Source organism: Schistocerca nitens, chromosome 9, assembly GCF_023898315.1.
Source record: "Schistocerca nitens isolate TAMUIC-IGC-003100 chromosome 9, iqSchNite1.1, whole genome shotgun sequence".
Taxonomy (NCBI): Eukaryota; Metazoa; Arthropoda; class Insecta; order Orthoptera; family Acrididae; genus Schistocerca; species Schistocerca nitens.
The window spans coordinates 19,568,276-19,594,910 of record NC_064622.1 but is presented as its reverse complement, the minus strand read 5'-3'; the positions used below and the strand labels follow the sequence as shown (position 1 = coordinate 19,594,910).

General features: G+C 44.4%; 2 protein-coding genes across 4 annotated transcripts in view; one reads left to right on the top strand and one right to left on the bottom strand.

Annotated features, from left to right (window-relative positions):
• The window catches only part of LOC126203960 (peptidoglycan-recognition protein LC-like), a 63,998-nt gene extending 57,208 nt beyond the window's left edge, over positions 1–6,790 (top strand). Inside the window, exon 6 of the mRNA XM_049938357.1 lies at positions 5,391–6,790. Within this exon, the coding sequence (XP_049794314.1) occupies positions 5,391–5,611 (221 nt within the window). The 3' untranslated portion in view covers positions 5,612–6,790. The remainder of the gene's footprint in view (positions 1–5,390) is intronic.
• Positions 1–26,635, bottom strand: part of LOC126203958 (trichoplein keratin filament-binding protein) — an 801,925-nt gene that overhangs the window by 486,115 nt on the left and 289,175 nt on the right. The gene's annotated exons all lie outside the window — the stretch shown is intronic.

Below are 26,635 nucleotides of genomic sequence, written 5' to 3'. Positions count from 1 at the left end.
TACACTAAACAGATTCAGAAGGATGTAGGTTGCAGTAGGTACTGGGATATGAAGAAGCTTGCACAGGATAAGAGTAGCATGGAGAGCTGCATCAAACCAGTCTCAGGACTGAAGACCACAACAACAACAACAACAACAACAACTATAAACAGGATTTATGTATAAGAATAAGGAATGTATGTAAGACAAATGCCCTGTATTTGTTTTCACTTTGTCATGTGTTCATACGCGTTTAATTTCACCACGTCCCCCAGGGTGGTGTGTCCACGTATTATTGTTCACAGACAGACAGACAGACATACATTTTGTTTCACACTTTGGTGTGTGTATAAATATAAGGTGGTTAACATTATAGAAAGTGACCAGTATTAGGGAAGTACTAACCAGCACTTCTGTTAGAAGAAACCTCGAATGACTTGGAGAAAAAAACAGGGTCGAAATAAATAAACGTAGTCTTTACAGCTCCCTCCGAAGATGGCTTGATAGTTTGCAGCCGACATACAGGGCTATTCAAAAAGAAGGAACAGATTTCAAACATTTATTGCTTCCAAACTACGAAAGATAGAAACAATTCTACGCTTGTGGAAAGGGAGAAGTTCGAATTGTTATACGTTCTGTGTGAGCACCATGTGTTACACAACATATATGAATACAGCAGTTCATTTCATGGCACACACGAAGCACCTGGTCTCTTGTCATCGAATTCACAGCTTCAACAATGCGATGTCGCAGACTTTCAAGATTGACAGGCATAGGAGGGGGGGGGGGGAGGGGGGCAGGGGGCAGGGAGAGAATTTCTCCATGCACGTCCGACGTTACATGAATGGCCCCATTCCAGGACGTTTGGGAGAGGAGGAGCAGAAGAGGGAGTTCATGGCAGCTGGCCTCGCAGGTCTCCAGACCTCAGTCCTTCTGACTTTTATCTGCGTGGTTACGTAAAAGACAGCGTTTTTATCCCCCCTATGCTTGACACTCTTGAAAGTCTGCGATATCGCATTGTTGAAGCTGTGAATTCGATGATGACGAGACACTAGGTGCTTAGTGTGTGCCAGGAAATGAACCACCGTTTGATATATGTCATGTAATAGAGGCAGAGGCTATTCCTTGTATGGTTGCAGCTCTGCAGGACTGGAGCACTCTTTTTTCCAGTAATGACTCACTGGGTGTGTCCGTCCAGTTGATAGGCCAGCTCAGCTCTTCGACTACATTTTATTGCTCTTTAAGAATGCCTTCTTTTCTCACACTAAAAACACACTTTCAAAAAATGTTCTCTCTAAAGGCATTCCGGCGTAATATGTAGTACGCTTTCTGATTATTGCATACAACTACACTCCTGGAAATTGAAATAAGAACACCGTGAATTCATTGTCCCAGGAAGGGGAAACTTTATTGACACATTCCTGGGGTCAGATACATCACATGATCACACTGACAGAACCACAGGCACATAGACACAGGCAACAGAGCATGCACAATGTCGGCACTAGTACAGTGTATATCCACCTTTCGCAGCAATGCAGGCTGCTATTCTCCCATGGAGACGATCGTAGAGATGCTGGATGTAGTCCTGTGGAACGGCTTGCCATGCCATTTCCACCTGGCGCCTCAGTTGGTCCAGCGTTCGTGCTGGACGTGCAGACCGCGTGAGACGACGCTTCATCCAGTCCCAAACATGCTCAATGGGGGACAGATCCGGAGATCTTGCTGGCCAGGGTAGTTGACTTACACCTTCTAGAGCACGTTGGGTGGCACGGGATACATGCGGACGTGCATTGTCCTGTTGGAACAGCAAGTTCCCTTGCCGGTCTAGGAATGGTAGAACGATGGGTTCGATGACGGTTTGGATGTACCGTGCACTATTCAGTGTCCCCTCGACGATCACCAGTGGTGTACGGCCAGTGTAGGAGATCGCTCCCCACACCATGATGCCGGGTGTTGGCCCTGTGTGCCTGGGTCGTATGCAGTCCTGATTGTGGCGCTCACCTGCACGGCGCCAAACACGCATACGACCATCATTGGCACCAAGGCAGAAGCGACTCTCATCGCTGAAGACGACACGTCTCCATTCGTCCCTCCATTCACGCCTGTCGCGACACCACTGGAGGCGGGCTGCACGATGTTGGGGCGTGAGCGGAAGACGGCCTAACGGTGTGCGGGACCGTAGCCCAGCTTCATGGAGACGGTTGCGAATGGTCCTCGCCGATACCCCAGGAGCAACAGTGTCCCTAATTTGCTGGGAAGTGGCGGTGCGGTCCCCTACGGCACTGCGTAGGATCCTACGGTCTTGGCGTGCATCCGTGCGTCGCTGCGGTCCGGTCCCAGGTCGACGGGCACGTGCACCTTCCGCCGACCACTGGCGACAACATCGATGTACTGTGGAGACCTCACGCCCCACGTGTTGAGCAATTCGGCGGTACGTCCACCCGGCCTCCCGCATGCCCACTATACGCCCTCGCTCAAAGTCCGTCAACTGCACATACGGTTCACGTCCACGCTGTCGCGGCATGCTACCAGTGTTAAAGACTGCGATGGAGCTCCGTATGCCACGGCAAACTGGCTGACACTGACGGCGGCGGTGCACAAATGCTGCGCAGCTAGCGCCATTCGACGGCCAACACCGCGGTTCCTGGTGTGTCCGCTGTGCCGTGCGTGTGATCATTGCTTGTACAGCCCTCTCGCAGTGTCCGGAGCAAGTATGGTGGGTCTGACACACCGGTGTCAATGTGTTCTTTTTTCCATTTCCAGGAGTGTATGTCCTGTTCACTACTGCCGATCCTACATACCAACAGCAAGCGAAGGTTCGAGAAGGTACAATCATTTACACCAACGGATACGTGAACGTTACCACAGATACAGATGTACTGGTTAAAAGTAAGAAAGTCGGTATTTCTTTCACAGTTCTCAGTTTGCAGACGATACTATGTTATGAAAATGTTATGGAATTTAGAATTTATGAACGTGGCGTTTAATGTCCTTCGAAATTAATGATATACTCAAAATAATACATCGTTCACTACATACTTTTATTCAGGTGTAGTCTGTTTCATTACAAGATGCTTCATCCTCTAGTTGTCTAACATGGGTGTTCAGCGACCGTATGGCAGCTACTGAGCATTAGCGTGCTTCTCCCACTCCTCATTACAGCCATTGTGAGGGAAGTTTAACGTATCAATTTTAGGTTGGCGAGGCGTTTTTTTTTTTTTTTTTTTTTTTTTTTTTAATTATGATTGCGTAAGGTACCAATAAGGATCTGGCGTGGTCTGCCTCGTTTGCGACGCTGCCATCTTGAGCAAACAATTGCGCGGCAGCCATTACAGAATGCTTTGACTTGAGCCGTGCGTTGCTCGTTGTTTTGTTTTATTGTTTTGAAATCAATGAAGATATTAATTGTAGTCCACCGGGGTCTTCAGTACGTCTCCCACTACACCGGAAAGGGTCATCAGTGACTCCTAAGACTTTTGCTTCCGCCGAAGCACAAATGACGGTTTTCGGCTGCCAGCTTTCCGGGCGGAAGGCGATCTACATTCCTCCCCCCCCCCCCTCCCCCCGCACCACACGTCGTCAGACGATTGGTCTAAGTTCTCTACTGTCTACAGTCGGACCGACCGCATCGTTAGTGTCCGCACTGTGGTAGCTTGGTATCGGTACTCCCCACTGCTGAATCTGAAGACTGCAGACAGCTTCAACAGTAGACACTTCGATGGCACTGTTTGGTTACTGCGTTTTATTACGCTCATATATATATATACCTAGGTCCAAAAGTCATATCACAGCGATATGCATTTGTACAAATGACGGCAGTATCGCGTACACTAGGTATAAAAGGGCAGCGCATTGGCAGAGCCGTCATTTGTACTCGGGTGATTCATGTGAAAAGGTTTCCGACGTGATTATGGCCGCACGACGGGAGTTAACAGACTTGAAAGCGGAATGGTAGCTGGAGGTAGGCGCATGGGACATTCCGTTTCGTATATCATTAGCCAATTCACTATTCCGAGATCGTTAGCCAATTCAATATTCCGAGATCCAGATCCACAGTGTCAAGAGCGCGTCGAAAATACCAAATGTCAGGCATTACCTCTCACTACGGACAACGCAGTGGCTGACGGCCTTCACTTAACGATCGAGAGCAGCGGCGATTGCGTGAAGCTGTAAGCGCTAACAGAGAAGCAACACTGCGTGAAATAACCGCAGAAATCGATGTGTGACTACGACGAGCGTATCCGTTAGGACAGTGCGGCGAAATATGGCCTTAATGGGTTGTGGCAGCGGACGACCGACGCGAGTGCCTTTGCTAAAAGCACGACATCGCCTGCAGCGCCTCTCCTGCGCTCGTGACCAGAATTCCGTCAAATTTTTCGGCGGTAGTTGATGGATATTTTCTGAGTATTCTGATATAACGGACACGCGGTCTCCAGTGGCTCGTTACAGACTAAATACTGGAAATGTGACTCCTTCGGTTTGTTACCCCAATACCTTTGTTTCTATGAAAATACCTCCACAAAAATAAAATAGTCTATATAATACGCAATCTCTAAGACGTACGCCACACACTAACGTAACGGAGCCAATAGCACAGAGGTATCGGGAACACCTCAGCACAGCGTTGCAGTGACGCCCTTCCGCTGCCGTAAGTGGACCCACGCAGGGGGTGGATATCGGCCAATTCTCCGCCAGTTAATCTGTCCTTACTGCTGCGTATCACTGTTAACGATCAATGGATGCTGTCGGAAAAACAGAAACCCGAGACAGGACGGAGCACACTAAATGCGTGTGGACAAGGAGTAAAGTGGCATTACTGTTGACAACAGCAAGTTGAGTGGGTGAACGGAGTAAGTTTGTTTCCCTGCAAGACATGCAGCTCATACCAGCGACATTTGCTCGTTTCATATGCAAAGACTAACGGGGATAAGAAACCGAATGAAATACAGCTACTCTGAAACGCGTCAACGGAGACCGCGTATCCCTTATATCATTATACTTTGAAGTTATCTCTGAATAGTCTCTGTAATTTTGTCGGCCTCCCTGTACGTGCCACTTCTCCCTCTGCACCGCTCTTGTATGTGCGGCCGTGTGTGCTGGGTGGAGCTCGGTTGAATCCTTCACTTAATACTGCTCCACTCGGTAAGCACTGGACGAAATACTGCGGGGCAGATTGTGCAAGGGTGGCGGGTCTTGTTAAATCAGTATCTATCTTTGGTGGGGATGGCTGGATAGGAGACAGAAAGTGTTTGGATTGGATAGTAGCGGTTAGTAGTGTACGGACCGGGGGGGGGGGAGAGAGGGAAAGGAAAAGATACTGCAGGGAGGAGACAAAGGCAGTGTAGCATAAAATTAATGTATATGGTGTTTCGATTTCAACTGATTACCTGTTTTCTTGACCGTTGCAGCTGAGCTGCCCACGCACGATATGCTGGAGCTGGCCTGGTCCTTGATCCGCTGTGGAGTCGCCAGAGGCTCCATAAGCGAGATGTACAAGCTGGTCGGTCACCGTCAAGTGAAGGACACGGAGTGCCCCGGCGACCGCCTGTACCAGGAGATCCAGACCTGGCCCCACTGGGTCGCTCACCGCGACATCATCCCCAGGACCAACGCCACCAGGACATCCTGAAGCGATGCTCAACCTAAACGCCGCGGGTGACACCTGGAGTGCCGCTCAAGATCTGATGGTCACAATACAATAGCCTCTGATGCCGTGAATATACAACTGCTTACTTAAGTCGTCTTTTTTTCTTCAAGGCATTTTGCAAGTACAACACAGACATTCATAAGTGAAACTCATCAATTTCGTGATGCCAGTTTCGTTACTTCTCCAGAACGGTAATGAAACTCCGAAATTCATCAATCTCGTGATGCCAGTTTCGTTACTCCTTCAGAACAGTACTGGAAGTCATTGCCAATCTTAATTAAAAGAGTTGCTGCGACCAAAAACACGGCTATTCCATGAAAGCTTCACTTACATGACAAATGTTCTGCCGTTAATGACACAGCCAAAATGTAAACAAAGAACGTATAAACTACGAACTGGTCTTCTTTCAGTGTTGACGAAACTAAATGTGAATATAAATGTATTTATTCTTCGAAAGTGCCATACCGTTTTACACTGAGTACTTACGCAGAAAGAAATTACATCAGTTATACTGTTTATCCTCAGAGCTTTCCCGGACATATATCGTCGATTTATAAAATTACACGGAACATCAATCTGAAATTTACTTACTTCCATGGGGCACTTCGTACGTCATGGGGGTTTGTTATCATCTAAAGCTACTTTCTCTCTTATAGATGTGTATCCTTAAAAATTGCAATTTTGATATTTGTCTATAAAAACAGTAACTTCGATATGTGTTTATAAAAATAGGAACTGTATGTAGCTGTACACAGACAAGCTACAAGAGAGTTACTTCCGAAATATGTAGGAGATGCAATATAATAACTATGAACACTCCCAGTGACTGATGAAACAATTTGCTACGTCTGGTGTCCCATATAACGCTCGTGCTGTGACTAACATACCTCATGAACTCCGTTCTAATAGTGCAGAATATGTAAATGCATCCAAGAATGCGAAAAATCCTATACATAATTCCGCAATCACAAATACGTTATGCTATTGTATGAATATATAAGATAATAGATTTGCCATTAATGAAAAATACCAAAAACTTTGGTAATGTTTAGTTTTCTTTCACGGCAGATTAAGCGCAACAAATATTATATATCAAACATTGTCAATGTTAGGAAATCATTAGCCAGTAAGCCATTTTCAATAAATGCAAATATAGCAAGAGCACTCTAATCCATGTAATGTCCTAACCCTGTTGTTCTTAATATATCTATACTTCTAGATACGTTCTAAGAAAAAAAACAAAGACGACGCGCCACGAAGGAGTTACGCAAATTGGGCACAAGTCAATATACAGTTATCGATGAACAATGCAAAATTGTAAACTCTGGCGGCCGATGGATGAAAGTGTGATGCTGCGGCGCAGTTTCACGAAGCAGTTGGCAAGGATAGTAAACAATGGACATGTCGATACTAGGGCATAATGTCTTTGCGAATTATTTACGTGTACTCAGTTGGACGGTAACTATACCACGCAGACAGGTTCGTGAACAATATACGAAGATGTCAGCATTTGAGAGGGGGCGTGTGGCTGGGCTCAAAGAAGCCGGTTGGAGTAATCGGCACACTCGTTCGCCATTTATAGGAGCGAAGCCACTGTTCGTCGATGTAAGCTGGAATGGGTGAACCACTGCCGAACAACGTGTCAGGCAGGAAGCGGTCGACCCAGAGGCACAACAGAACATGAGGATCGAGCAATCGTTAGAGACGCACTCAAAGCCCCGGATTCACCACCACCACCACCACCACCACCACCACCACCATCATCATCATCATCATCATCATCATCATCATCATCGATAGATCCGCCGTGCAACTGGTGCTTCAGTGATCGCAAGGACTATTAATAGGCGGCTCGCAGAAAGGGGGCCGAGCCCACGGCGCCACTTGCGCTGAATACCACTCGCCTTGTAATGTCCCCCTCACTTATCGACCTTAATGACAGTGAAAAATTAAATCGCGTGTACCTAATGGAAATTTGGGAAACGCAATCGTCACCGAAGTTAATTTGTCGGTAAAGAGGGAGGAAAGGGTTACATCTAAATGAAAGGAAAAATGCAAATGAAACTGGTGGAAATTAATTTTCAAAAGGGGTAAAGTTAATAAAGAAAGTAAATGTGCGGCCGTCACGTTAACAATTGATTGGCGCTAATTAGATATTTGAGATTTGGGGGAAATTACGGTCGCCAGTCCTAAGGACAATTACTATAGTAACTGAAAAAGAAAGGTTATTACACATATAATTAGCACTAGAAGCGTGGCAACTGAAGGTTGACACGTGTAGTGTGAAAGCTGAAAGTTTGTCAGAAGTAATAAATTTCGCTACACTCTGACTTAATTTAGCAAAAGAATTAATAAAACCGGAAAATCGAAAGTTAATTTAGTGATTGAAGTTGATAGTGAGCTTTCTTTCTGAAGCACATCGAATTTCAGTAAAATACAGTTAGTCTTGGACTACCTCAACAATCATTTCAAAAGCTACTTGAATCTACGCAATTTAGAAATAAGAGATTTAACTTTGAACTTGAATTAAATGATTCTGAACAATTAACAATAGTAAAATTTAGTACGTACCAAGCTGAGCTGCAGTCACAGGTAAACTAAAATACGGTAACAAAACTCGCACTCTTAATTTGTGCTTGTGTAATCTAAATATTGTAGCCAGCTATGAATACCTTAACTGAACTTTTAAATTAAAGCAGTGAAATCGAATGATGCTGGCGTTTCAATTTCAACGACACTCGGGTTCATTCCGGAAAAGGAAGGGACCCTGCTTGGTAATGCAATTGGGACAATGAGCAACAAAGGTTCATGCTACGTTGCTGTAATTTTGTGATTTGAACAGTTTGAAAAGCTGAGGTCTGCCAGACAGTTCTAAAACTTTACGTGTTTCCAGTCTTCCTCGTTGGTTGATTGAAGATTTGAAGCCGTCGATCGAGGAGGTGGCGACAGTCACTCATTGTCGGCCGTCGCTGTTGCAGAAGCTGGATGTTGGCGCGCCTTCTTCTCGACACTGTCACCAGGCGAAACGGGCTCTTGATGTGCGCCAACTAATACTTCCCGTCCGCGACACCGTGTCAGAAACTATCATAGCAAGTCGAGCCCAATTACATGCTGCCCAACCCCGAAAGCGCGGCAACTCGCGGGAGCGTCACACAACACACCTGCTCCACTGCACTACCCCAGCCAGACTCTCTCTCTGCTCTGCCCGCGCTCCAGAGTTAACACTACCAAAGATCCTAAACACTTTGGTTCTCCACACGACCTATCGATGTAATGGTTCGATAGCATAGTTTCCCTAGACCAGACCCAGCGTATAAATACAAATAATATTCACAAAACAAACCAATTATAAATCGACATAAATGCATATATGTACAAATAGTAAAACAATTACAATATACAAAGACACAGAAATGTTACATCTTCAGGTAACAAAATAAGGAAAAAAATTTGCAGTGCAATAGATGGAAATAGGAGGATATGCATTTCCGGCGTTACAGCCTCTGTACACCAACACGCCCATTTGCTGGCTGTTCGTCACGTTCGACTTGGAATGTCAATGAATGTAGTAGAATTGCCTTCACTAACGAGTCTCGTTTATAACTGAGCCTCGATAACTAGCGAAGACGTGCCTAGGGAAGCTCCAGACAGCAATGCTGTATCAACCTGACTGTCGCTCGCCATAAAGCCCGACAACGAGGAGTCATGGTCTGCTGCCTTTTCTTTTTATAGCAGGACCCCTACTCTTGTCATCTACGGCACTCTTACAGCACAGCGGGACGTCGATGATATTTTATCCCCCATTTTATTGTCCTTCATGTCAACCCATCCTGGTCTTATATTTCAGCAAGATAATGCCCGAGAGTTTCTACTGTTGGTCTTTATGCTTCACAAACCCTGTGTTGGCCAGCAACGTCACCTGATCTCTCCACAGATGAGAGAGTTAGGAGCACTGTGGGCACGGCACTTCAACCAGCTCGGGATTTTGATGACCTAATGTGACAATTGGACAGGATTGCGCATGATATCCTTCAGAAAGACATCCAACGACTGCGTAAATCAATAACTGCTTGCATAAGGCCCAAAGGTCGGCCAACGCGTTATTGATATGGTCAATTTGTGAAGCTCTTTCTGTTGAACAAATCATCCAATGTTTCTGAAATTGTAATCATCTGTTTGTCTGCACATGTTCATATCTACAGATATCCGTCCCTTACCGATTATTCCTTTATGGTGCTTTCTTTTTCTTTTTCTTTTTTTTTTTTTTTTTTGGGGGGGGGGGGGTGTCCCTAGAGCGTATTTACATGTGGAAGCTGGAGTTCGTCTACCCTTAAAAACGTGTAGGTTACTTTTAATTCCCACCATTTGATTCAACAAACTGGGGAACGTTCTGGAATCTAGAAGATTGTATGCAACCGATGATTAAAACACAGAACTTATCAGCAGTGTAGACACACTTGATTCACTGCTCTTCACTAGGTGACGCTGTATCTGGCATTTTCTAGCTGAAGTATTATAGAAAAAACACAGTAAGAAGTTAAGTAGCATTTATGACAACAACTGAGCTTTTTCCCCTACTTTTCTGCAGAATCAATAGTTTAACCAGTACGATTGGTTTGGTGTCTCAGTCACAGTGAATTACGCTCTCATCGACGAACTACATGTACAAGACTATCAGGGGTATAATTATACAGCCGACTTTCAGTTCACCTTGTTTTCGGAAGCCAGTGATGACTGGTAAAAGCCAGTTCTCCAGCTTCACCGTTCACCTTCCAACTCAATCCTTTATCTGTAAAGAGCTCTGGGGATCATCCACTCCTTGCCGGGCTGCAAAATATCTTTGGGTTTTGTTCACGTTTCATTTGGGAACTCCTAAACTTCTCAACGGCCACTTGAATTTTTTGCTAGTTACTAAGAAGCTTCTCTTGATTTTAGATTCCCATGTGCTGCAGATCTAGAACAAGTGGTGAGTTATGTCGTCGGTATACTAAGTAGGGCGACATTTTCTCGGACACATACATACAATGTAGAATACTGTGAGGAGCATGGGAGAGGATACTTTCCACAGTACCAGTTGCTGGGGCTTCTTCCTTTCTATTCCGATACGGAGCGCGAGAAGAATGACAGTCTTTTTCTTTAAATGCCTGTGTGCGCGCTGTAATTAATGTAATATTATCCTCACGATCTATACGAAAGCGGTATGAGGGGGAAGCTGTTGCATGTTCCTATTCATCGTTTAAAGCTGGTTCTTGAAATTTTGATAAGTACGCTCCCTCGGTATAATTTGTGTCCATCTTCAAGCATCTGCAAGCACAGATCATTCGGCATCTACGGGGCACTCTCACAAGGACCAAACAAACTTATGACAATTTATGATTCCTTCCCTGCATAGGCTACATTCAGTAACCCATGTTAGTCGTATCTGGCAGAGGTTCCACGCAACTGAGCAATAATCTAGGATGGGTCACACTATTTATAAGAGATTTCATTTCCAGACTGATTGCATTTCTATAATATTCTCCAATGAATTGAAATCTACAGCCTGCTTTACCTATGACTGTGTGCATCTGATCGTTCTCTCCCACATACACGCAGATTCTCACACCCAGGTATTTGTATCCGTTGGCCAATTCCTGTTGTGACTCGCTGATACTGTAGTTACAGGACACTACGTTTTTTCGTTTTGTGAAGTGAACAATTTCACATTTCTGAACAAGTTGCCACCACTTTGACATCTTATCAAGATCCGGCTGAATACTTGGGCAGTTTTTCTTTCGGACAGTACATAATTGGTAACTACATCATTTGCGAACGTATTAGGTTACTATTGTTAGCAATGTCATTAATATACAACATGAACAGATGAACAGCAAGGTTCCCAACAAACTTCCCTGGGCCACATCTAAAGTTACTTCTACATCTGACGATGGCTCTCCATCCAATACAAGACGCTGCATCCTCCCTAAAAAACAAAAAAAGTCCTGATTCCAATCACACCTTTCGCTGGCTACTCCTTACGATCGTACTTCTGATAATAAGCGTAGGTATGGTACTGAGTCATGTGCATTTCGGAAATTGAGAAATACTGCATCTACGAGACTGCCTTGATCCATGGCTTTCAGTTGGTTTACGTCATGTGAGAAAAGAACGGGTTGGGTTTCACAAGATAGATGTTTTCGAAATCCGTGCGATTAGCATTGAGTAGTTCATTCTGTTCGCAATACCTCTCTATGTTTGATCTCATACTGGATGGTAGTTCAGTTCAAATGGTTCAAATGGCTCTGAGCACTATGGGACTTAACATCTGAGGTCATCAGGCGCCTAGAACTTAGAACTAATTAAACCTAACTAACCTAAGGACATCACACACATCCATGCCCGAGGCAGGATTCGAACCTGCGACCGTAGCGGTCGCTCGGTTCCAGACTGTAGCGCCTAGAACCGCACGGCCACTCAGGCCGGCGGTAGTTCAGTGAATCACTTCTGCTACCGATCTTGTATACGAGTGTGACCTGTACTTTCTGCCATCCGCTGGGCACGGTTTATTGTCTGAGGGATCTACGATAGATTATACGAGGTGTGTCATTGTAATGAGACTGATAACACCGAGACATTTGGCAACGCTGTGTTGGACTACTCGTGTAGAACGGTGTATTCATCCCTTCCAGATGCTTAGTCCGCGTTTCAGCTCCTTACAGCCATCACATGATTTTTGAGAGCGTCATCAATGGGGTTGGGTTGGGTTGGTTTGGGGAAGGAGACCAGACAGCGTGGTCATCGGTCTCATCGGATTAGGGAAGGATGGGGAAGGAAGTCGGCCGTGCCCTTTCAGAGGAACCATCCCGGCATTTGCCTGGAGTGATTTAGGGAAATCACGGAAAACCTAAATCAGGATGGCCGGACGCGGGATTGAACCGTCGTCCTCCCGAATGCGAGTCCAGTGTCTAACCACTGCGCCACCCCGCTCGGTACGTCATCAATGAAGTTGTGTTTTTGTTATGTGTTACGAAAATGGAACAGCGGAATTTAGAGCAACGTTTTGCCATAAAGATTTGTTTTAAACTTGGGGAATCCGCGAGTGTGCCCTTCAAAAATTTGAAACATGACTATAGGGTACATTGCTTACCACGAGCACAAGTTTTTCCTGGCACAAATCATTTTTGGAAGGTCCAGAACATGGTGAAGATGAACTTCGAAAACCGATGGAAACGTCGAACAAGTGCGTGCTTTTGTTAGATGAGACCGACGTTTAAGAAGTGACCCTAAATAATGGAAAGTGTGAGGTCATCCTCACGAGTGCTAAAAGGAATCCCTTGAACTTCGGTTACACGATAAATCAATCAAATCTAATGGCCGCAAATTCAACTAAATACCTAGGAATTACAATGACGAATAACTTAAATTGGAAAGACCACACAAAAAATGTTGTGCTGAAGGCGGGCAAAGGACTGTGTTTTATTGTCAAAACACTTAGAAGATGCAACAGACCTACTGAACGGACTGCCTACACTACGCTCGTTCGTCCTGTTTTGGAGTACTTCTGCGCGTTGTAGGATCCTTACCAGATAGGATTGACGGAGTACATCGAAAAAGTTCAGAGAAGGGCAGCTCGTTTTGTAGAATTGCAAAATTGAGGAGAGTGTGTCATTGACATAATACAAGATTTGCGGTGTATATCATTAAAACAAAAGCGTTTCTCGTTGCGGCGGGATTATCTCATGAAATTTCAATCACCAACTTTCTCCTCCGAATGCGAAAACATTTTTGACGTCGACCTACCTAGGGAGAATAATCATAATAAAATAAGGGAAATCAGAGATCGCACGGAAAGATACTTCCGCACGCTGTTCGAGAGTGGAATAACAGAATTATTGTATATGAAGGTAGTATCTATTTCCGAAATAACAGATACCATTGATGACCGTGCAGCTTCTCTAGAATGAAATGATATTTAAATCGACACCCTAGCTGCAAACAGGCGTTGATATACATCATTGGGGCCATGTTGAAAATGTGTGCCCCGACCGGGACTCGAACCCGGGATCTCCTGCTTACATGGCAGACGCTCCATATTTTTTTTGTTCGTTTAAATCGTCGTGTTTGGTCGTTGCGGACGTCATATGACATCCGGTCAAGTTCGTATGTTGATCCTTCCACTCAGCTTTTTATTACAGAGGCCAACCAGCTCTCTGACCGAACACGCTGAGCTACCGTGCCAGCATCCATCTGAGCCACTAAGGGCACAGAGGATAGTGCGCCTTCAGGGACTTATCCCTTGCACGCTCCCCGTGAGACCCACATTCCCAACATGTCCACCCCACTACATTCGTAGTGCGCCTAATAGATTTTTACCCATCACACTCATTACTCGTGGCAGATTAATCTACCAAGTCCCGTACGATTTGGGGCATAGCGTGTGCGTTCGCACAAGAAGGCCAATGGCCAGGTAGCCATATTTTAACTATATAATTATGAAGGTAGGATCTGTTCCCGAAAGAACAGATACCATTGATGACCGTGCAGCTTCTCTAGAATGAAATGATAATTAAATCGACACCCTAGCTGCAACGCCTGTGCTCTACACCCGTTAGCTCATCCGCTCTGATCACATCAACGTATGGCTCGACAGTGGACCGCTGTGTGTCACAGCAAGGATCTCGACGTCGCGGCCCGAATCGTGAGGCTGGTGCAAACCTCAGCGGGCAGTATCTGCGTCACCTCCCATTTAGTACACTTACCCGGACAAGAGAGGCTCACTCTTCGTGAACAGTACTGATACCTAGCTAGATTAGAAACAAAAATTCGTACTGGTGGGTCGGATGCAACATCACTGAGTAAAATGTGCCAAATGTTGGGAGCCTTTGGCTGGTATTTTATAACCCATGTTGTTACTACCTCGTTTGCTTAACAACGATCTCAAAGTTGATGTTACTTAGACATCCGTTAAAATGCACAATTATGTAGTATGTGAAAACACACATACCTTATGGAAGTTGCACTCTTCTATTTATTGAACTGGATACATTGGGTAATAAGTCTCTTGTTTCCTGACGTAAGGTTTTTGCAAATGTACGACTGCAATATTCTTCCCACGAGAAGTTGGTTAAGGAACATCAAACAGCACATCGCGGGGACTGAGAGCTTGCTTTCGTCTTTAAAGGCAAGACTGTCCATCCTAATTCACGTGTAACCTTCATATCTGTTTGCTCTTTATGATCTTCACGCTTCTTCAAACTTACAAAACCACGCGTTTGACACTTTTACTTTGGCGCTGCTCTAGCTTATTTACTAAGACAGTCACTTACTTACAGTGTCAAAAACTACTCAAATTGCAGCTGTCGTGCCTTCCACAACACAGGTTGTGTGAGTTGAATATGAAGATGAAAGGCGTCACAAACATCTACTAGATGGACAGGCAAAGGAGGAAGACGGAAACGTGAGTCACCCAGTCTGAAGATGAATGAAGAAGTCACCGCTTCCAGACAGTGTTCAGTCGGCGGGAGAGAAGGCATCAGATAGGAACTGGGCCAGCAGTTCTGTTTATTGGCAACTGCCCGTGCGGGTTACAGGGGCACTGCGGCCTGCGCAGCAGCTAAGCGCATGCTGGTAATATAAGCCTGACTGCCCATGATTAAAACGCAACGGAACAATGTGGGAGCGCTTCACAAGTATGGAAAGGCGTACGGTTGGATGTACTCTAATTCAACATATAAAATGGTCGTTTAAATCGCATTTGTACGTGGGAAGTGAATTGAACCGTGAAAATAATTTTATTTTGAGTAGAATTTGACACAGAATTGTGCAATAAGTGACATTTATGCGAATACGAGACAAAAGGTAAGACATTATTTGTAGCTCGAATGTACCAATTCTGATCCTGGTATACCTCTCATTTTAAGAAGCAATATGGGTTCACAAACAATCAGAAAAAAAAGCGACGCAATACAAATTTGAGAAATGATATCCATTTTGTTTTGTTATCCGTGATAAATAAAGGATCTTCGAAGATAAGTTTATAATCGTGTCTACATTCGCGTTTCATGTACTGTCCGTTCAACGCGCGGAGAAAAAAAAATACCTGTGCGTCTAGTAGACAAACCGAAACAAGCTAGACAGTTTAATTGCAATTAGAAATTAAAGAATTGTCATTTAATATGGCTGTCTTCTGACATACAAACTCTTGATCTTCACGAATCAATGCTTAGTTGACAATACTCTTTTCCATTGGAACAAAATACTAAAATTCCTTTACAATTTTACATTCTCTGATTTGGTATTTAGTGCACAAATACAGACTTTTTCGTTTGTCATTTTAAGCTAAATTAAACTTTGCAAAGGTGACGTAGAACGCGGTGCATGATGCTATTGTCTAGCAGAAGAATGAAAGCTGCTCAGACCATACCAGGAAGCTAAATGGGTGCATCAGTGACTGGGAGAATATTTGAATTAACAGATAAGTGTAGCAAAGAGAAAGCTCACTCTTCGAGTGCAGTCTTCAAGAGAGCACAGTGGTTCTGGTCAATACGTTGTATAATACACAGAAATGGATTATGGTAGGCATTCTGCACTGTGATGTCGTATATAAATAACAGGAGGATTCATCGTAAGTCTGATGAGTCTTTCGTCAGGTTTGGGATCATTCTCCCCGTTTCCAGTCTTTTTATCTTTCAGTACATATTACCGTCAATAATCTCGATAATTTTATATTCTTTCCATCTTTGATCTCTCTATAATTCTTCTGCTCTACTACTCCTTTCATTGTCAACTCAGTTATCCCAGAATGTTTTCAGTATTAGAGTTTGGTAGTATCGAACTGCCGCGCGGAGTAGCCGCGCGGTCGAGAGGGCCTTCCACGGTTCGCGCGGCTCCCTCCGTCGGAGGTTCGAGTCCTCCCTCGAGTATGTGTGTGTGTGTGTGTGTGTGTGTGTGTGTGTGTGTGTGTGTGTGTTGTCGTTAGTTTAAGTTAGATTAAGTAGTGTGTAAGCTTTGGGACCGTTGACCTAAGCAGTTTGGCCCCATAGGAACTCACAACCAATTAAAGTATCGAACTTGGGGTCTTTGGATAAGTGGCCAAAGATGCTAAAGATTAGAATACACGACATTCCTGGTTACATACTATGCATAAAGTTGATGTCAGAGGTGCAAAGTTCGGCAGTCTGAAACAAATAAATGGAACAGAAACGTGGTCAGCAAATATCCTTTAACAGCAAAGTTGTTTCTTATGGAAATGGAAATGTTAGGTCGCACCATCCCAGTATCAAAACTACCATAAACAATCGGAAAATTAGTTAACTGTAATATGGGATGGCTAAGCTACTATCAATTAAAGACTGTCGCGTAAAAGAACGCCGTTTTGCACATACCATACCACCGTTTAAATTTTCCTTTGCAAGGATGGAAAATAGGTACTAGCAAAATACGAGTCACGGCTAGAAATGAAGGGGTGATATCATACAACAGGCAGCTTGAATTAATGACTGGTTCGCACCTGAGCAATAGCGTTGCGAACGTAACCGCCGTACTGCACTGTGTTCGCTGCTGTCTGCTTTCGCAACACTGTGTCTGCAACAACTGATCAGTTACAATCGCGAAGGAACCTCAACTCACCTGACGCAAAGACCAAGTATCGACAGCTAGTGAGAGACGTCCCTTAAGTAGACCCGTATACACGTAAAGAAAGTATTCGTCCGAGGAGATTATGCTCAAAGTCACGTGCACTACAACTGGGTACGACGCCTTGTCCCTGGATTCCCTGTTAAATAGACTGAAACATTAGTACACACAGACCTTCTTGACGGTTGACAGTGCTTGATGGTACAGGGCGTCATTTTTGGAGGCGAGGACAACGCTACAGATTGTATGCATTACTGTATATGCGATAGGCTATATTTTTAATCATAGCGAGAGTTTCCATTTATGAAGTTTGGTGTGATACGTGGCCGCCGAAAACATGCCACTCGATAACTTCGACTTCTGTTGGATCTTGTATTGCTAAGCATCTTCTCTAGTTGGGCTATCATTAGGAGATTTTTGATTTGCCTAAGATGAGTCTAGCTGGCTGTGGAAAGGTTCCAAATCGTCCACAATACTATAACGACGAAACCACAATGAAGCACAGTTAGCTAGTTATCGATTTTCATATTTAGTTAGTGGCGGAATTTGGAAGAACTTGTACTTACAGCTCTTCCAAATTTAGTCACTATCTACATATATATTCCAGTGAAGTCAACAAAACAAAGCAGAACCTCACACAAACATTACGTAAAAATGGCAGAGTAGAAAGAAATGCACACTTGAAAATGGGAATCATTTCCCGAAACGTGTCATGTAAAATATGAATAAAAGAAAATCATGACTGGTAATAGAAAAGTTATTTATAAACAAATCCATTGTTTTCACAGTCGCAGCCTTAAAAAAAGATTTATAATGGACAAAATCAGATTAAGGAGTATTGTTATATTGAAGGCGAGAGTGTCGTACAGAGTATCTGCGGAAAAAACTACTTCGGTGAGAAGAGCGAGAGGGAAGTTGTTTCGATTTCTCGTCCGAACAGCGAATGTGAAGAAGGACACTTAAGGCAATCAAGCGAGATTTCAGAAAACGAGCGCTTTACTTGTAGACACCAGAAACGTTTTGTCATATTACTTAGAAAGGACGTAGAAGTCTATGGTCATGAGAATCGATCTGGCCAAGTTTGTTGAAACAACAATAAACTGTGTGGTCTTCACAGAGGTTCAAGTGACTTTATTCACAAACTATTAATTACCACCTCGAGACTTTTCTCTTGAGACGTCGATGGGCGTTGAACTGCAACCAGTGAACGGTTAAGCGGAGACAGCAAGCGATGTGAATCCTCTGGACCAGTGGTCAAGTCTAGTGCCTCTGGCAGCAGAGGCTCTCAGGCCCCGTCCCAAGCATCAAATAGAGACTGTTGACCGACATGCCGCTAAAGGAATACAGTAGGAAGGGGGACTTTATCGGCTCTGAGAGAAGTTTCGGTTGCCGTACGTGAGGTAATTTCGTCGGACAGCGAATCTACAGTGCAGAGTCTGGATCACGCAGACTGTGTTAGCAATTATTGTTCCAACTGGAAGTAAGGCTAGTTTCCTGAATAGAAGGTTATCTCAAGGTATACAAGGGTCACGAGTAATTAATTAATAAACTGCGGGAGAAGACAGCAGTAATTTTTGAATAGATTTCTTTTTCCCGAAAACATCTGCATTATTTTTTCTGGAATTGCTTAAGGCACGTGTTGATAGATTTGATGGAACATGGTGGGGGAATGGATTCTGCACAGTATTACAAGAAAAATTCAATGGTACCATTGCGGAAGCAGTGTGATCAAGGTCTCACACACTAAGGCATTTCTAAATGATGTTACGTCATGAAGACCAGACTGGATTAGTAAGAGGAAGCAAATCACACACGGGACGTCGTCGACAATATGCAGTGAGACGACAAAAGTCATGGGATAGCGATACGCACATATACAGATGGCGGTAGTATCGCGTATGCAAGGTGTAAAACGTCAGTGTATTGGAGGAGCTGTCAGGTGATTCATGTGAAAAAGTTTTCCACATGGTTATGGCCGCAAGACGGGGAATAACAGACTTTCCACGTGGAATGGTAGGTGGAAATAGACGCATGATACATACCATTGCGGAAATCGTTAGGGATTTCAATATTCCGAGATCGACAGTGTCAAGAGTGTGCGAGAATACCACGTTTCAGGCATTATCTCTCAGCACAGACAACGCGGTGGCCGACCGCCTTCACTTAACGATCGAGAGTTGCGACGTTTGCGTAGATGTCAGTGCTAACAAGCAATACTGCGTGAAATAACCACAGAAATCAATGTGGGACGTACAACCGACCTATTCGTTAGGACAATGCGGCGGAATTTGGAGTTAGTGCTCTATGGCAGCAGGCGACCGACGCGATTGCCTTTGCTGACAGCACGACATCGCCTGCAGCGTATCTCCCGGGATCGTGATTATATCGATTGGACCCCACACGACCGGAAAGCCGTGGCCTGGTCAGATCAGTCCCGATTTCAGTTGGTAAGAGCTGATGGTAGTATTCGAGTGTGGCGCAGACCCATGAGGTCATGGATCCAAGTTGTCAACAACGCGCTCTGCAAGCTGACGGTGTCTCCATAATAGTGTGGGTTGTGTTTACATGGAACGGATTGGGTCCTCTGGTCCAACTTAACCCATAATTGACTGGAAATGGTTATGCTCGACTACGTGAAGACCACTTGCAGCCATTTATGGACTTCATGTTCCCAAGCAACGATGTAATTTTTACGGATGACAATGCGCCATATCACCGGGCATCAATTGTTCACCACTGGTTTGAAGAACGTTTTGCACACCGAAGCTAATGATTTGGCCACCCAGATCGTCCGACATGAATCCCATCGAATATTTATAGGACATAATGGAGAAATCAGTTCGTGCACAAAATCCTGCACCGGAAACACTTTCGCAATTATGGACAGCTTTAGAGGCAGCCTGGCTTAGTATTCACGCAGGGGACTTTTCAACGACTTGTCGAGTTCATGCCTGGCCGAGCTGCTGCACTTCGTTGGGTAAAAGGAGTTACGATACGATATTAGCAGGTATCCCATGACTTTTATCTCCTCAGTGTAAAAATAACATTCGAATTTTATCTTTTGACGATGAAAAGACCAGATCTAATAAATAAACGACACTTCATCCAGTAGAAAATCATATTAATGAGGTGGTTAAACGGTTAAGGAAGTAGTACAGCAGTTAATTCAAGTGGGCGCTCGATATCCAGTTAATGGCTGTGTACAGTCACTTTGTATGCATCGCCTCGGTGGTGAATATGCTTCGGTATCTACGTCTACATATACACTCCGCATCCCAACTCGCGGTGTGTGGCGGAGGGTACTTTTTGTACAAATAACTGATCCCCTTCGCCGCTCTTGGTTCGATCTTCTCTCTGTCTTCTGTCAGTACTGTCTGGTAAGGATCCCAAATGGGCGAACACTACTCAAGAATAGCTCGAACAAGATCATTGTGGGCCACTTCCGTCATGGATGAGTTACATTTCCTTGAGATTCTTCCTATCAACCTGAGTCTGGCACCTGCTCCTCCCACTATTTGTTTTATGTGGTCATACCACTTAAGGTCGCTACGGACAGTTACTTCAAGGTATTTTACGGTATATACTCTTTCCTGCAGTTTTTCATGAACAGTGTAGTTATATAATAGCTACTTTCTTTTCCTATTTATGCGCAATATGTTACATTTATATTTACGGTCAGGATCAACTGCCATAGCCTGCACCATTAATCAATCCTTTGAAGGTCATTTTGCAAATCGATACTGTTTTCTGGCTTTGCTACGTTCTTATAGACAACTCCATCATCTGCGAACAAAGAGCTGCCCATGCTTTTTTTTTTTATTTGGCCTTTGGGTGTGTACTCAATTTAGCCATCGGCAACACATAGTGACAATGTACACATAATTGAATAAACAAATACAGAAATGCATATTTACAAGAATAAAAAGCTTAACTGTTACAGTTTTGTACATAATGTTTTAAAAATTGAATTGAATTGGAAAATAATTATAAGTGTCTTGGCTTACAATTCACACCAATTCTGAAATACCTTCATCAGCAAGACATATTTATAATTTACGTACACCATTAAAACCTACAGATTGTAACCAGAACTCTTGATGAAGTTAACTATCACTTTATATAGACGAACGTCTTTAGTACACAAAAGAGAAGAAGCTGATTGAGGAAGATGGTAGCCCATACTCAGCAATGTCTTCAGAAAGACCAACCGTTCACGGTCAAATTTGGGGCACATAAATAAGATGTGGTTGACATCAGCTTCCGACTCAGGATCACACTCACATGCTGGTGAACTGTAAACGTTGATCCGATGTAGATGTTGTGGGAAAGAGGCATGATTGAAGCGGAGTCTTATGATGGTAGAAATCGTGGATCGGTCCAGAAGTGTCCTCATGAACCACGGCTGTGAAGGAATCCGAGGTTGTAGCACTGCGTAATAACCCCCTTTTGTCTGTTCAGAAACGTTCCACATTTCCTGCCATTGTTGTCTTGCGTGATCCTTGACTTCACGTAAGTAGTCTGTATAAGGAAGGTGCAGATCCAGGACGGTGCCTAAGGTTGCCGCTTGTTGGCTAATGCATCAACTTCATCATTATAGAGGATACCGGAGTGGGAAGGTACCCACAACAAATGCATCGTCCGGCCCGTGCGTGTGCTGCGAACATATTCAGATATCACATCCAAGATATAACTGTTGGTTGTTTTGTTCCATCGATTGTACTGAATGTTTTTAAGAACGCTTTGCGAGTCAGATACTATCAATATCTTGGGGAAGCAAGTGCTAGAGACAAACTTAAGTGCTTCCAAAACTGCCACTGTCTCCGCCGTAAAAACAGAAGTGCTCGTAGGCAGTTTGAAGGTTTTGCGGATCTGGATCTGAGGGCAGAAAAAAGCGCATCCTGTACACTCTTCTTGCGGAATTTTGGAGCCATCGGTATATACACAGAGAAAACCCGGCCATTGTGCTTGAACGAGACAACTGAAGCCAACGTTGACATTAGTACTGTCCAGCCAGGTCGTACTTAAATAATGGACTGGGATCTGAGAGTAGAGCGTTTGAAGATCATATTCAAAAACAGGTAGATACGCTGAACGCCGTATAGAATGTATGACAGGTGACCAAGTGTCAAAGCTGGCACAAACGGCTGGCACTTTATTCCTTCTGTGGGATGCAATCCACAGTCGATAAATGCAGTCTCTACTTTGATAGACGGAACTGTCCATAATGGCCATGCCTTGAATGTAGAATTTGTCCGATAACATTTGGCGCCTAATGATCAAGGGCATCTCCCCTGCTTCTATTAAAAGGGCGTTGGTGGGCGTCGATCGCATGGCTCCAAGACAGGTACGAATGGCTCTATATTGAAGAGTATCTAATTTGGAGAGATGAATCTTTGACGCAGTGTGGTAGAATTGACAGCCATAGTCTAATCGAGATCGAATTATCCCTCGGTACATGGTGAGTAAAACACTCTGGTGCGCTCCCCACCAGACACGAGTGAGTGATCTGATTACATTTAAACCTTCTTCACACTTGGTAACGGTGGATCGGATGTGGGGCGCCCAGCTTAACTAGAGTCAAAAATCATCCCCAGAAATCGAACGTGAGATTTTATTTGGAAGGTGTACTTGCCACAGGTAATGTGATCTTCAGTGCGAGCTGTCGTCGACTTGGAGAAGGGAACGACTGCTGATTTCTCAGCCGAGATCTCCAGCCCATTGATAGAGAGCCACTCATCGATGTGTGCGATGGTTGTGGTTAATGCCGTTTTGGCCTGAAGATATGAAGCAGCAGTAGAATAAACACATATATCATTAGCATACTGTAGGATTTTTGTGGGGGGATTAAATATGCGTTCTAGGTCGCGCGTATATAGAGTATACAGGAGAGGACTTAAAATTGCACCTTGCGGCAAGCCCTGGGAGACATAAAAAGGTCCGATCATGGTACCTTTGAAACGGACGTAGATCGTTCTTTGAGTAATCAGGGTACTGATACCGTAGATCATCCGTGAAGGAATTCCGAATCCTGCCAGCCTGTCCAAGAGTATCGGTATTTGTACGTGATCATATGCACCCTTAACGGCAAGAAAAGCTGCCACTACTGTCTCTTTCGTTTGAAAGGCTGACGTGATATCCATATTAAGCAAAAATAGGTTATCCATGGTCCCTTTGCCTTTTCTGAAGCCGTATTGACTCCGAGGCAACAAATTACTTTTTTCAAGCCACCATTCTAGTCTCCTTTTTACCATTCGTTCCAGTGTTTTTGCAACACACGACGACAAGGCAATAGGTCTATAATTAGTACCGACATTTGGATCTTTACCACTTTTGAGAATTGGAATTATTACTTGAGTCTTCCATGTTGATATGAGATCTTTCTTCATCCAGTACTGATTAAAAATGTTCAAGAGAAAGTCTTTCGCTTCTATAGGCAGGTGTGCAAGCATAGAGTAGTGTATATGATCAATACCAGGGCAACTGTCGCTCGATACTTTAATAGCTTCGTTGAGTTCTTCTTTAGAGAAAGGACGAAGGAGAACATGATAGCGGTCTTCTTCAGCAGGGAACCGATGGTTTAAAAATGGTACCGTGGGAGGAGCGATTGTATCTATGAATTCCTCTAACTAGGCCGTGGTAGCAGGAGGGGAGGAAGACAGTCTTCTTGTTCTAAAAGCTTTTATTTTATGCCAGATGCTTGCCATACTGGTTTCATTATTTAGGGACAGGGAAAATTGTTTCCAACTGTCCTTCTTGGTTTTCTTCAGGAATTTGTTAACTCGCGCATTCACTTTTTGCACAGCCAAGAAGTTGTCCAACGAAGGATTCTGATGATAGGCTTTCAAGGCGAGTCGTCGCTTCGCAACTTCCCGAGAGCATTCAGAATTCCACCAAGGAGGAGAACGGTGCTTCATTACTGTAAACTCTTTTTTCTTAGGGATGCTGATGCCAGCTGCGACGTTCATAGCATTGAGTAAAACTGGGTATGCATCTTCGTCCCGTAAGTCACGTCTCATATTTGCGAGTGCCCGCCGAACCGTTTCCTTATAAGAGGCCCAACTGGCTTCCTTGATTTTCCACGTACTATTAGAGTAACAGATATGCGGAGTATCGACGTTGATGTTAATGAGAAACTCTATTGGGAAATGATCGGATCCCACTGAATCTTTTTTAACGCACCAATTAGGTATTTCAGTAAAGCAGGGGGTGCAAAGAGTTACATCAACTGAGGGTCTACGGAGAGGTGAAGTTATCATAGTAGGAGAGCCATCGTTAACACTAGGTTATTATCTTCGATATCGCTTATCAAGGTCCTGCCGTTCCCGTCTGTCACGTCTCCTCCCCACGCTAAATGGTGGGCATTCACGTCTCCAGCTACGATAAAGGGAGGACGAAGCTGACTTATTGTCTCCAGTCATCTTCCACGATACTGTGGTGGTGAGCGTTATACAACGAGACAACTGGAAAGGTTTTGTGGGCAGTTCGTATCTCCACAGCAACTAATTCAAGGTTGGTGACAGGTACGTGTAACGGGTGTGGTCGATGCGGCAGCGAAGCTTTTACCAGTATAGCTACGCCGCCCCACCCATCGAGACGGTCTTCTCTTACTATAGAATAATTTTGAAAGCGAACAGTTCGTTCGAATTTGAACCAAGTTTCACATAACAGAACGATATCAGGCTGACTGACGAACAGTTCTCGTTGCAAGCTTTCTCTATTAGAATTAGCCGATCTCGCATTCCACTGCAATACTTTTAAAGCCGCCATAATTTAGGGAGAGAGAGAGATTGAAATATGCCAGTAACGAGGTGCCGGATACCTGAATTGTTCATAGCACTATTTTGTCTCATGTTTTACATGACAATATCAATCACATTTATTATCTTATCTATAAGTTCAGTATGACCTTGAGGCTGTCGTTGATTCGGCGCTTGTGGGGTTGCTAATATGTGAGCAGCAGGTTGGTATGGATTTTGGCTGATAGGAGTGAATGAATGTTGCATGGGATATAACAGGCTGCGGTACTGAGACCACTCACGAACGTTACTTTGGTTGTTTACTTGCGCCTGCCGCCGGGGAGGCCGGTAAGCGACGTGTGTCTGCTGGGGCACAGTTGCACACTGAGTTGCGTCCCCACTTCCACGTTGTTGACTCTGCATGCTTGCGGCGGGCAGCGGCGGGAAGAGTTGTGGGTTTTGAAAGTCCGGAGAGCTCAAATTTGTTGGAGCAGGAATGATCGGAGCCGGCAAATGATGATGTTGAACCCCGGTGACGGATGCATAGGTTGGCATACGAGCAATAGACAGCGCATCCCTGAAGTCAATGTTGTTGAACGTAGCTAATTCTTGAGCTCGTCGCCGTATATGGTATTCCGGGCAGGAACGGTCCGTGGGTGCGTGTTGTCCCCCGCAATGAGCGCAAATAGTGATAGGCGAGACACAGGATTCAACATTATGTGGACCACTACATTTAATGCATCTCATCTGAGATCGACATAGTTTGCTGATGTGCCCGTCACGAAGACAATTAAAGCACTGCCTGACAGTTGGTACATAAAGGTCTACGGGACATCTTGTTCCGTGAATAGAGACGGCTTCCGGTACGGTTTGAGAGTCGAAAGTTAACAAACAGGTCTGCAATTTAACGATTTGGTCTTTACCATATCTCTTCGTAAACCTCCGAACGCCTACAACAGGGAAGGGAGATTGTACGACTTCCAAAATCTCCGCTTCTTCAAGGTTGGTGTCTACTTTCCTGATTACTCCCAGCTTATGGACAACAAAGGAAGGAATGTAACCTATATTTTTTTGACTTTAATACCTCACTGGTAACTATGAAATTAGCCTTGTCTGGGGTTTTCAGTTCCACCTTAACTTTTGCTTTTCCTGCTGAAGAGATGTTAAGTATAGAATTCTTCACTTCTGGCAAGGAAATATGCAATAATTTCCCTAGTGCCATAGGGTGCAAACGGCCTAAATTTTTGTCCAAACATTCCATGTAAACTACGAATGGTCCCCTGTCTGTACGTTTGTAAACGTTGAGAGGCCTCGGAGTCGGTGCAGGTCCCACAGGAGGGGTGTTAGTTGCAGCATGTTGGTTAGGAGTGAGCCCAGAAGCAGTTGCTACAAGGGGTCTGCTACATTTGAAACGTCAGTTACAGGTAAGAGTTGATTAGCGTCTGCTATGAAGGTTTTGGAATTTCTTAAATCCAGAATGACCTCACTTTGTCGCTTGTTTCTCGTAGCGGAGAAGCTGGAGGAATCCTGTTCCGATAAATCCATTTGCTCTTCTGCCGGCTGTATTCCAGATTCTCCCCGAACAACTGCTAACGAGTGGCTGATCACAGCCGTCGTGTTGTCCAATGTAGTTCCTGGAGGAGCTGGTAAGGGTGCT